We start from the raw sequence: 12105 nt of genomic DNA, 5'->3' as shown, positions 1-12105 counted from the left end.
TTAGTGTTAGGGTTTGACTCTTTCTCTCCGTAATAATTTTTCCACGTTTTGGAAGGAATTCTTCATTTTGCTCATTACTATTTCACTAGCCTGTTATGATTGGGCTTCAATAGCTTTGTTGTTTGTTATCAGAAATTGTTGTATTTGGTATAGAATTAAAGGGGAATGCATGCTCTTTTTATATAATTCAAAGTCAAGTTAAAAAAAGTAAACATTAATTTAATTTAATGAGTTCAAAATCAACGATGGTATCGTCGATTAGGAGAGAGAGTTAAAAGGTGACCTAACGTCAGAATCAAAGGAACGACTAGCAGCAAGCAACAGTGCTCCCGCCACAACAAACATAGACTTAAAAGCAAATTTATATCTAAGAAAACCAAGAAAACTAGATACTAAATAATTATAAGACCAGAAGTTATGTATGCAAGTGAAACCTGGACGCTGAGAAAAACAACAGAAATTCTGCTCAATACTTGGGAAGGAAAATTTCTCAGTAAAAATATATGGCGCCATACACGAGGAACCGGATGAAGGACTCGCACCAACCAAGAAATATACCAGCTAAATAAAGATCTCCCCCCCCCCATAATGACGGAAATAACAAGGAATATATTACGTCGGGCAGGGTGTCACAGTCTTAGTTGACATTGCATGATCTAAAGTTCACGTAATGTTAATAGTTTAAGACACGTGGAATTCCTGATGTAGAAAACAGGAAGTAGAGTGAACAAAGTTGACTTTGAGTCAAGTCAAGTCAAGTCAGTAAGGTCTTGCTCCCGGTCCAGGCAGGTTGGACGTTTCTTCCTGGACACTTGTATATGTATGCATATAGCATGAAAGTCGAAGGACTAGTCATTGTTGATTAATAATATTTGAGAGTTGATTTCATAATGTGCTTATTGGATATTAAGGTATTATTCGTATTTCAATGGATATCTATAGTTGAAGCTCCAGTGTCACTAGTAGTAATTGTTCTTATTGTTACCCGCTGAGATGCGGACGTGATTGATACTTTTGATACCGCTGTTATGCGGATAGGATTATTATTTCTTGACTTGTAGCACTAACAAGGAGTGCAGTATATTATTATTATGTTGTAAATAAAATCTTCATGTTGTCTGCTGAACGGACTTGAGTCAGTCGTATAGTGTTTGTCTCGTCACGTGTCTAGAGTACTTCAGGAAGTAAGAACCCAGTATTACACCATTCAATCAGTCTCTGATATTCAACGTTCATTTACATTTACTCGAAAGAATGTCAGGGAACAGAATAGCAACATAAGGCAGGCGTCTCAAAGGAAGACCACGACTACGGTGGCTTACTGATGTAGATGCAGATCTACAACAGCTATGAGTGTAGGCGTGGTGACGTAAAGCCCGAGGCCAGGGACCTGTATGAGCTGTAGCACCACTGAGAGGATGATAAGTTAAGCTTCTTTCACCAGATTACACAATTACGGCTAATGCATAATGCCGTTTTTATTTATCGCCCGTAGGATTGGCGTTTTCCATACTAAATGACACCCCAAATTGACAATTTTTGTCTATATATTTCAGGAGATTTGTATGAGTTTTCAAAAGATTTTTAATAATTTCCCGAGATTTATATCTTTTTTTTTTATATATATTTTGCAATTTCAGGAGATTTCCAGGAGCTCCTGGTAAATCAGGCGGCCGCGAAAAATTTGTTATAAGTTATAAAATGGTTTAATTTAATAATTTACACATAGGGTCCTATGAAAGTATGGGGCCCACTGGGGTCGGATTGGTTACTATGGGCTATGGCCGGCCCTGCAAAATAGTGGCGTATGCAATGCCGCTGGTCGACTAGTGTTATATAAATATGGTATATGATTAAAAGAAAACGTCTTTATTATGTGGTTATTACATTGCCCATTAACCTAATTTCATATAAGTCATTAGAATTTCAATGTAAGAGTGACAAATTTGTCTCGAGTCTCATGGTTTAGTAATAAGTAAAAAAATAGTAAAGTTCCCCTGTCAGACCTTATGGACTATAGGGCAGATGATGTAAAGGTGATCTGGTTCTGTGGCCTACGGTGAACGAGAGTGTTTTAGAGCCAGCACAACGACCAACCACCTTTACTTTTCCCCAACTAATGTCAGGTACCCATTAGAGCTGGGTGGACTCAGAGGCGCCCTAAGATCCAGAAATTAAATATCCCAGTCTTCACCAGGATTCGAACCCTGGACCCAGGTTCGGAAGCTATGTGCTTTATCGCTCAGCCACCGCGCCTCCTTAGTATAAATGCAAACCAATAAAATTTAGTGATATTTAATATGCCGTTCTACAGGCAAACAAGATTAATATTTAACCATGTAATTCAATTTGTAATAGATCTTGACTAAGAATAATAAATCTATGAGGTTGGAAGTATTTTTACCGACTGTTTTTGTTTAGCCCTATTTCATGCTTTAAGTTTTCTCAACAGGTTATGATCCAATCACGAGTCAGTACCAGTTAGGGAAAAAAAAAAAGGGTGAGGGGAAAGAATCGGGTATGATTTTTTTTTTTTTTTTTAGAGTTGTACAACGTGAATTTGAACTCAATGGCTCCCGTCTCCTCATGGGTCATGCCAAGACACTAACCACTGTGCCTGACTGTGCCAGCGAAGTGCTTATGAACACATAAGGTTTTATAATTCTTGTTATTGTTGCCTAACAAAAATATAAAAGGGACTAATTCAACTTATGCCACCTCTGTCAAGCACAATTTCTTTCCCTTGTTTTTGATACCAAAGAATATCATTAATTACCAATAGTCTATAGTTAATTAATTAGCTAATTGGTTAATTTTGTTTTATTGGTTCGTGTTAGGTCAGGTACAAAAAATTAATTGTGAAAAATGTCAACTCGATCCGAGGTTCGGTGTGGGACAGTGGTAGAGATAACGTGTACAAACTTTTTACCAGACAGACAGGCAGACAGACATACAGAGTGATTTGGTATTAGCTTTGTAAAAATGCTATTCGTTTCTCCAAAAGATGATCATCGTAAATGCACGTATATACATATTCTGTCAGGACAGGTGAAAAGGGTAACATTTTGTTTAACATAGAACGCGATAAATGTCAAGCACAACAACACATCAAAGAACCAAGTTCCTTCGTCACAAGTTATTTCACTCATAATCACGTCTGCAAAGTAAGCTCTTATCAAAAAGTAGTATAAAATATACGAAACAAACAACTTCCACCACTCAGGACAGCACCACGTCTGCTAAAAACAAGCTCATTTTAAAAAAGTAGTATTAAATAAACAAAACAAATAATCTTCCACAACTTGGTCCCCAGGTCTGCTCACTTTAAAAAGTAAACATAGAGATGAAGCTAGGTGCTGAAACAAATGATACATACATATATTAAACATAAATGAATAACAGCACCAGGGACCAAGTTTTTAAGAGAGAAAGTAGTGAATTAAAATGCTACGAAAATAAGGGTATGCGCCGACCGAGGCTCAAGCCTGTGACTCTGGATTCGACACCACCGCCTAGCGATAACGCACCAAGCGAAACTAACCTCTAGACCATCGGAATGTCCAAAAAAACATTCTTCTGATCCAGAGTCAATTCGCCCGTATGCAAATTACCACCCCAGTGGTCAAAGGTCGAATCCAGAGTCTCGAGCCTCGGTCGGCGCATATACCCCTATTTTCGTAGCATTTTAATTCACGACTTTCTCTCTTAAAAACTTGGTCCCTGGTGCTGTTATTCATTTATGTTTAATATTTGTATGTATCATTTTAAAAAGTAGTATTAAACAAACAAAACAAACAATCATGGGTTTACATATTATAATTTATTTCAGACTAGCCATGGAAAGTGTAGCTGATAACATGAAAAAAAAATTGTGTATACCAAACTGAAAACTATATACATCATTTCTCTAATGATTTCTATATACACATCATCACAATAAATATATTTTATATGTAACATGATAATTTATAATTATGTGAAAAGAAATCAATATTTGATGAAGGTCGACCTATCGATCAGGATGAGCAAAGATTCATTAAACGGCTGGCCGAAATGGGTTAAATTGTTTAATATGCCCTACGGTATCTTCAATGTAAAACATCTAACTCTGAGTTATGCATCTGAATTACTTTTCAAGTAGTCTAATGCAGCAAAATGTAGGCCTATCTATTGATATCGTTAAAGTCTATACATCTAGTAGGTTCATTTTATGGGAACATTAAATGTTAAAGTGTTTGTATTAATGGTATCCACTGTTAATATACATAACCAATATATAATCTAATTACTTTCATTCCGGGCATTTATGACCATCTATGAAATAACAAGCTTTTTTTTCCTTAAAATATTAAAAATTATCAGTATAATTTGTATAGTTTTAATAGTTTACGCTGGAATCACAGACATATATCGGCAAACGACGATATGGACAGTATACTCTTGGCAGGGAACGTATCTCGAATTGGCGACGACCATATGCCAAAGACAACCTTTTTTGGTAAGTTGAAAGGTGGTTGGCGTTACAGAGTTGCCCGCCAGAAACGCTTTAAAAGACCAGCTTATGCGCCAACTTGCTTCAATTGACATAGGAGAGAGCACTTGGTAGCATGCTGCTTTCTAACGAGACAGCTGGAGGTCACTTACAAGTCCGCGTGGTATACATTGGAAACCAAAAGAAAATCCAATGTCCAGGATAGAGGTAGACAGTGAAAAGAGAACCTAAATCAACCACCGGCGGACAACGTTGATGTCTGCGTCGAACGTGGCAAAATATGTAGGTCACAGCTGGGACTGCGTGACTACGTGAGACACTATTCTTTGGACTCGAAGGCAAGCGTTATTATTATTTATTAAGTTATTAATGATGGACTTACTACTAGCCTACTAATCATTCTTTTGTTACTTCATTACTGTTTATATTTATGATATGTTTATGAAATGTTTATGACATGAATTTATAGACACAGTGAGAGAAAGTGTAGGCTACTTGATACTATAAATTAAAATCAGATTAATCATGATTGTAAGTGATTGTGAAAGTTGTAGTCAAATATTATTTAGAGATTTACTTCTATAGTGTTAAGTTTGTAAAATTTTGTATGGAACTAGAATGTTGGATGTTTACCGATAGACCTAAGTTTTATCTTAAAAGCAGTAGAAACTCCATTTTTTTTACAATTAAAAGCAACGAACCAACTCCTAGTTATGAGCTTTATAAATGAATGAAATACAAGCTATTAATGAAAATACATTAAACAAGGAATGATGCGAAACAAAAAGTATATTTAGAACATGTCAAGAGCGGTGATGTATGGAGTCATTGTCAACAACTAAAACAAACGATTCACATTTGAATGAACGACACATATGTTGAGATGTGTGGCCTTAAATCGCTAGGCTACCTATCAGGGTGAATTTGGCAGGTGAGTGGGAGACTCTTGTTGTGCTAAGTGCTAAAAGGAAGCACTGAAACATTCTCCCAGATATCCTTCTCTTTACAGATCCACAAAAGAGATTGGACCAAAGTGCACTTAATGTCACTGAACATGCTATGCTGTGAACGATGCGATTTACAATATATATATGTATAACTAGGCCTATGTATCTTATATATATATATAAGACGACCTTTTCCCTTGGCTAGGACAAATTCGTACAAAAGCTTAATCTTCCTAAATACCATATGAGCATCGAACTGGATGCCTGAATCAGCAAGGAAATATAGCCTCATGACCTTATATATATATATAAGATGAGCTTTTCCCTGTTATATAATACGCTAGGACAAATTCGTACAAAAGCTTAATCTTCCTAAGTACCATAAGAGCATCAAACGGGATGCCTGAATCAGCAAGGAAATATAGCCTACTGTCCTGGTAGAGTTTAAATGTCTAAATTACATGCAAGACTAGATTAACATAAGAAATGGGTACGAAAAAGTTATCTTCTTTTTGAAGGAGCGTTTATAATTAATAAGATAATTGGGAACAGAGTTTTCATGTGTGCCAGGGGTCAATTTTTACAGGTTAAAATTTGGACCTTCATATATATTCTTTCGTAAGCTTGAAATCAAAGACAGTATAAAATAAAATAAGTTAACACAAGATAAAACAAAATAAAATATGATAAGATAATATAAAATAAGACAGGATAAAATAAGATAAGATAAAATTAAACAAGATAAAATAAGACAAGATAAAACATGATAAGGTAAACTATAACATGAAATAAGATATAATAAGATGAGATAAAATAAGACGAGATAAAATGCTTTATTATAACAAGAAAAAAAAGTTTGGCAAAATTGGCATATAGACACCCAAAACTCCCCCCTACAGAAGAAAACGTAATGGAGAGCTGCCTGATCTGGAAATCACTGTGCAGTTTAATAGATAAAGGATTAGTCATCTAAACCTTTCATAGGATAATGATTCAAAGGTACAGAAGGAGTCTGAACTACATGACCACTCTTATTTCATCCTGGCCAGGAAGCAATGCCCTCTGTAGAAAGTTTTTAATCTTTAATCATAATTTTACTGTGAGAAAGATGATGACTAAGAAAGCTATGAACAGTGAAAAAATATGGGTCTCAGCTCTGGAAGGGAAGTGTGCCATTTAAAAAATGACCAAAGCGAAAGCCACCTTAACCTGCAATATATGTGAACTGGAGTGTCTCTCCAAAATAGGGCTCCACAGCCATTTGAAAAAGTGTTCATGGTGAACCATAGACGTTCTACGACTGAAAGAGGCCAACAAATTGTGAATAAAATTTGGTGTTGAATTTCTAATTTTGTCTTCCAAAAAAAATTTACTTTGATAAGATCAGCAGTAATAAAAGTGAAAGTAGATACATAACATAGGCCTAGTTCACCTTCACCTATCCATTAACCTGTTGGACCGCTCAGGTATTGTATATGAATTTAAAAGGTAAAACATTCCTAATAATATTTTTAATTTGGGACAATTTTATGTTTACTTTTATTTGAAATATATAAACGTATAAATTTTAGACTAAAACTTTACATCAATACTTAAACTAATTAAACAGTATAATGTTTCATACAATAAATGTATATTATGTACAGAATTTTTTACATATGGAATAAGGAATGAATATTCATAAAACAGGAGACTTAAAAACAAATGATTGTGCAATATTTTTTCAGTCAGTAAAAATTATACTATTTACAATGCAATTATTATTCAGTGTTTGGGAGACCATTCTAAAAACATTGGCTGATAAAATAAGACAAATAGGATATTAGACACCAGTTTCCAGTATTGCATGTTTGCTGAGGCGCTCGGCATCGAGTCTCTCCCACCTGGATCGGTTGTCCAAAAGTCCATCCAACATTGGCTGGAACGCAGAGTCCAGCTGCACTAGACTCTGAGAATTAAGATGAAATACGAAACTAAATTATGACACAGCTTCATCAGTTTATCATTGTTATATCTATTTAATGTAAAGGCGTTGCAATTTATCTGTCAATTAAAGTTGAGAAAAGATTTTTATTGACGGGTTATTTAGAAGTATGCTTTATTGTTCCTTATCTTACTTTATTGTTATTCCTTATTTTACTTTATTGTTATTATATGGCTCAACCAGATTATCATTATAATATTATTTTGTTAATGTGAGATACCTTTTGCAAGGTATCTTGGTGCTCTGTCAATAGAAGAAAAGTTAAAAAAAGGTTTAGGGTTAGCTAAATAAATTGGCATTTTGCTTTATTTTATGTTATCTTATAATCTTATCTTCAGGTCTGGTCTTAGATGATTGGAGGCCATATTGACTTTGGTGTCCCCAAATGAAAAGGAAAAAAATCAATAAACATCAAAAAAACTAAAATTATGCAGTTTATTAAAAACCTAGTGTACTCCAACAATAACTATAAAGACAAGTTTTGCTAGTTCTTCTAAAAAAAAAAAAAAAACAAAAGAAAAAAAAAAAAACAACCCCAGAGCACTTTGCGAGGCCCCACCAATCAGAGGCCCTAGGCCGCTGGCTAGTTTGTCTAAGCCAAAGGTTGGCTCTGTTATCTTATAAATTTAAAAACGTCTTAAAAGAATAAGATCAAAGTCAATAACAAAATTTCATGCTGTACTGAATCAATTTGACTAAAGTAGCAGTAATAATATAGCAACAGAAGTGAAAAAAACAACAAAACATCTAAGCTTGAAGGAAAGTTGGAGTTAAAAGGGAGGTAATCATGTCATACACCTCAATTTTTCTAGTAAAAGTTTTAAGTAGGTACTTAAAAGTAAATTTGTGGGAGAGAGTTATCTTCAGTTTATTATACTGAGTTGTTCTATAAACAAATTTAATACAAGTACACATATGTTTGATATCAACATCAAAGTAGCTGACATTTTGATAAAACTGTAACTCAATTGATAAAAAGGTGACACCAAGGTTTAACAGGACATGCCAGAAATCTAAAACATTTTATGCAGAACATCATGTTATTATATCAGTCTTTCCTTACTCTCCAATTGATTACCTTATAGAGAGGTAAACATATTCCATCTATCCAAGCCAACTGAAGTTTGGCAATCTCATCTTGTCTGTCTCTGTCCATACAGGCCTAGATAGACATAAACATTGTCATCTAGTATTAAACTGTCTTTAACAAAGTTTCACTAAGATTTTTTTTAAAGTAATTAGTAAAAATGTTTAAAAGTTATACATCATTGGAATGAATATTTGATAGACATCATCTTTTTTAATTGCAATTTAGCAGTATTCATTACAGACATACAGGTATGTTAGGACAGAGGTTCTCAAACGCTTTTGATCTTGAGACCCCTTTACTTAGTCAAAACTTGCCCACGGATCCCTAAGTGATAAGGCTACATAAATGCATTGTATATACATTAGTTCATCAAAGAATAGTAGATAATAGACATATAAAACATCAGTGAGGGGCAAGTTATTAAAATTATCCGATCGGATAAGCTGCTGGCTTTTAGAGAAAAAGTTATTTTAACTGTATACAATTTTCATATTCTGTGTACCCCTTATGGTAGTCTAACAGATCCTTGGAGTTCTGTGGACCACAGTTTGAGAACCACTGTGTTAAGGGACCATTTATGACAGGCATACTGGATTTTTTAATGTCAAGTTTGTTAGAATGTAGGCTTGATATTTAAATGAGTAATGTGTTAGGACCATCTAGACAAAGGATGTATATAAAGCCTTGTAGTTTATTAATAAAGAAATCTGCATTATTTTGTATTGAATTGCTGTGTGGTGAAAACAGGAAAACAACATAAATACAATAAAAGTTCTGTGATAAATAGAAAATAATTTAAATAATTGTCAACAATCAATGTGTTTTTAAGTGATATGCATTGTATCTAATCACTAATACTTAATACAAAAATGATCAGGAAAGATTCTAAGAGATTATCATTTAAACTAGAATAACTAGTTGCACATTGATAATATCTACACACCTGCAGCACACAGACACACATACACAAACATTGTACCTGGGGTTGAATATTTAATTCATGCTTTTCTTTATCTCCTTGATCAAAAAATTCTGTTATCACTAACTCAGAGACCTAGACAAATGAAAAAGAATGAAATAAAATAAAAATAATTATAGGTCCCCAAATATATTTATTTTAGCAATTTCATTTAATAATACTTAGACATTTGTCAAATCAATAAAATAAAATAGATTATATATCTATACTATCTATTTTTATCTATCTATCTATCTCTCTCTCTATATATATATATATATATATATATATATCTTTAAAATCCAATAGTACCCTTAACAGCATTGAAGTACATCAGCATTTTATTGGAAGTAGTCAAAGGGAGATAATATATCTTTCAGACAAGAAGGATATATCTTTATTATATATATATAAGAAAAATTATGTATAATTATAAAATCAAACAATGGTTAATATATGTATATATACATATATTAACCATTGTTTGATTTTATACTTATACATAATTGTTCTTCAGCATTGAGGATAATTACATCCTAGCTTGAACCTCTAGCAGGATGGCTGTGTGTTCAAGCTTGAGACCATAGAGACCATAGTCCAAAGTTCATGCCACATGACCAGGCAGCCATCCATATATATATAGGTAGCGTACAATATTTGTAATTTTATTCTTGTTACTATTGTTATTTTATTAAGACCAGGATTGGGAAAAAATGTGTTGATGTGTTATAAAGCTTGTCAGTCTGCACACACAGTAGCATGCTGATTGGTAAATACATTAGTATTGATAAATGAACCTACATCTTTTTAAATGAGCCCGTTAGTGAAAAATAGTCAGCTTACGATGCTAAAAAAAGAGGTTCATATATTCTGGCACTTGTTTTCTTCATTTCATGATGTTAATGTTTTTTTTGAAATTTCAGAATTTTGGCACATCAGCACAATCTAGGCCATGCCATGCCCATAATTACTCAAGGGTTATTCCGCCTTTAGCTCAAGAGCTAAATTTTATACAATTAAGTTATTAAAAACAAGGTCCATTCACAGCTCATAAGGTAAAAATAGTAAAAAATTTATAATTTAGTAAAAATCTGTTGTAAATATTATAGGTCGTGTGGTTTGCGTGCTGGACTGTCATTCGGATTTATCAATGGTCTTATGTTCAAACCCTGCTCGCTCCCATCCCCCGTCATACTGCGGGAGGTTTGGACTAGGAAGTAAACTATCTTCAACTCTGAAGGAACATCCAAAACATGTAAAACATTTTACATTTACAAACATATTCACAATTGCTTTGACCTATCACAAATCAAACCTTCATAGTTAACCCCACTTCCTGGATAAAGCCCAGTATTTTCCTACAATTTATATTATCAAACAGTGTCTTTAAGTTGTCTGCTCTAAAATATTTCCCCCTAACATCTGGGGCAATGTACGAGAATATGTTCCACAGTGAGATAATAGTCACAGTACTCACACAGTGGGGGCTCCTCTCTCTTTAACACAAAGGAGTGTGTGATGTAGGTGTGGTCAATCCTAAGTCTGGACATGGTCGTGCTTCCACACCTTGTCATACCCATTAGACGTGGACCATCACCTAACATCTGCCACAACCTGTCTAAGTTTGTTGTGGGTCTCAGCATTTCATGATGTTACATTTCATAAATTGGTTATTCAGGGTCTTATATGGCCACCACAGCAACACCACTGCCAACTATATACTTATTTATTCATGACAGACTAAATGACATATTGATTCCCAAGTAATAAACTAACCGTGCTTTACAAATTTTGGAATTCAGAAACTTATTTTTACTTAAAAGTTTATTAGGTAAAACAAATGCAGCCGTTCATAAAATATACCTTATGAATTTGACTCCATTTGCTTTGGTAAAAAAACCTTCTGATGTTCTTGTTACCTACCTTCCTTTGTACCTCCCAAGGCTTGGTAATGGCAGCAATATCACAGGTAGTCATCATGACACTACGTACTATTTCTTTAGACTCACGGTCATCAAATACTTTCTGGCCTGAATCCACCATAGCAAAAAATTTACTCCTGAGTCTGAAGTACAGAGAAAAACTGTTGAATTACATGAATGAACTCACTTCTAAGGGATACAACCAAGCAAATTAATAGTAACAGATCTTGATTATCTCTCTTTGCAGTTTATATAGGTAGGTTACTGCTCATGAAAGGAATGTCTTTGCAAGCCCTGAAGACTTTGTAATATGGCCATAGAGTTTTAGTTTCGGCATTTTTAACAATAGTTAGCAGGTCTTTGTTGGGTCCAATTGCTCTATAAACCCTATCTCTTATATCTTTGTTTGTAATGTGGCCTTTAGATAGATTTTTTAGCATACACATATAGAGCACGGTTATATAAGTAAGGATACTTATTAACAAGAAATCCAGCATTATAAACAGTTTATTTCCCTTGAATCTCATTAAAATGTAAAATAAACTTTTAATTTTTAAATCTCTAAATTAAAAAAATGATTTACGGTGTTAAAACAATCTAAATTAAACATTTCACCATTAAAAACAATTTGAAATAGTTAATAGAAAACTCTTTCTCTTTAAAAAAAAACTAAAATCCTAAGCTTTTAATTAATAATTTTTAAATGCAATTT

At 33.8% G+C, this 12105-nt stretch overlaps 1 protein-coding gene across 3 annotated transcripts in view; it reads right to left on the bottom strand.

Moving 5' to 3' along the window:
* Nucleotides 1–3803: 3803 nt before the first annotated feature.
* LOC106069852 (dual 3',5'-cyclic-AMP and -GMP phosphodiesterase 11A-like) overlaps nucleotides 3804–12105 on the bottom strand; it is a 222413-nt gene continuing 214111 nt past the window's right edge. For all 3 annotated transcript variants that reach the window (XM_056003930.1, XM_056003932.1, XM_056003931.1), the window contains 4 exons: nucleotides 11395–11536; nucleotides 9493–9567; nucleotides 8502–8585; nucleotides 3804–7387 (listed from right to left, as the gene is read on the bottom strand). In XM_056003930.1, coding sequence (XP_055859905.1) covers nucleotides 7262–7387; nucleotides 8502–8585; nucleotides 9493–9567; nucleotides 11395–11536 — 427 coding nt within the window. In that variant the 3' untranslated portion in view covers nucleotides 3804–7261. The remainder of the gene's footprint in view (nucleotides 7388–8501; nucleotides 8586–9492; nucleotides 9568–11394; nucleotides 11537–12105) is intronic.

The sequence above is a fragment of the Biomphalaria glabrata genome, chromosome 11 (genome assembly GCF_947242115.1).
Source record: "Biomphalaria glabrata chromosome 11, xgBioGlab47.1, whole genome shotgun sequence".
NCBI classification, from domain to species: domain Eukaryota; kingdom Metazoa; phylum Mollusca; class Gastropoda; family Planorbidae; genus Biomphalaria; species Biomphalaria glabrata.
This window is presented reverse-complemented; position numbering and strand designations above follow the sequence as displayed.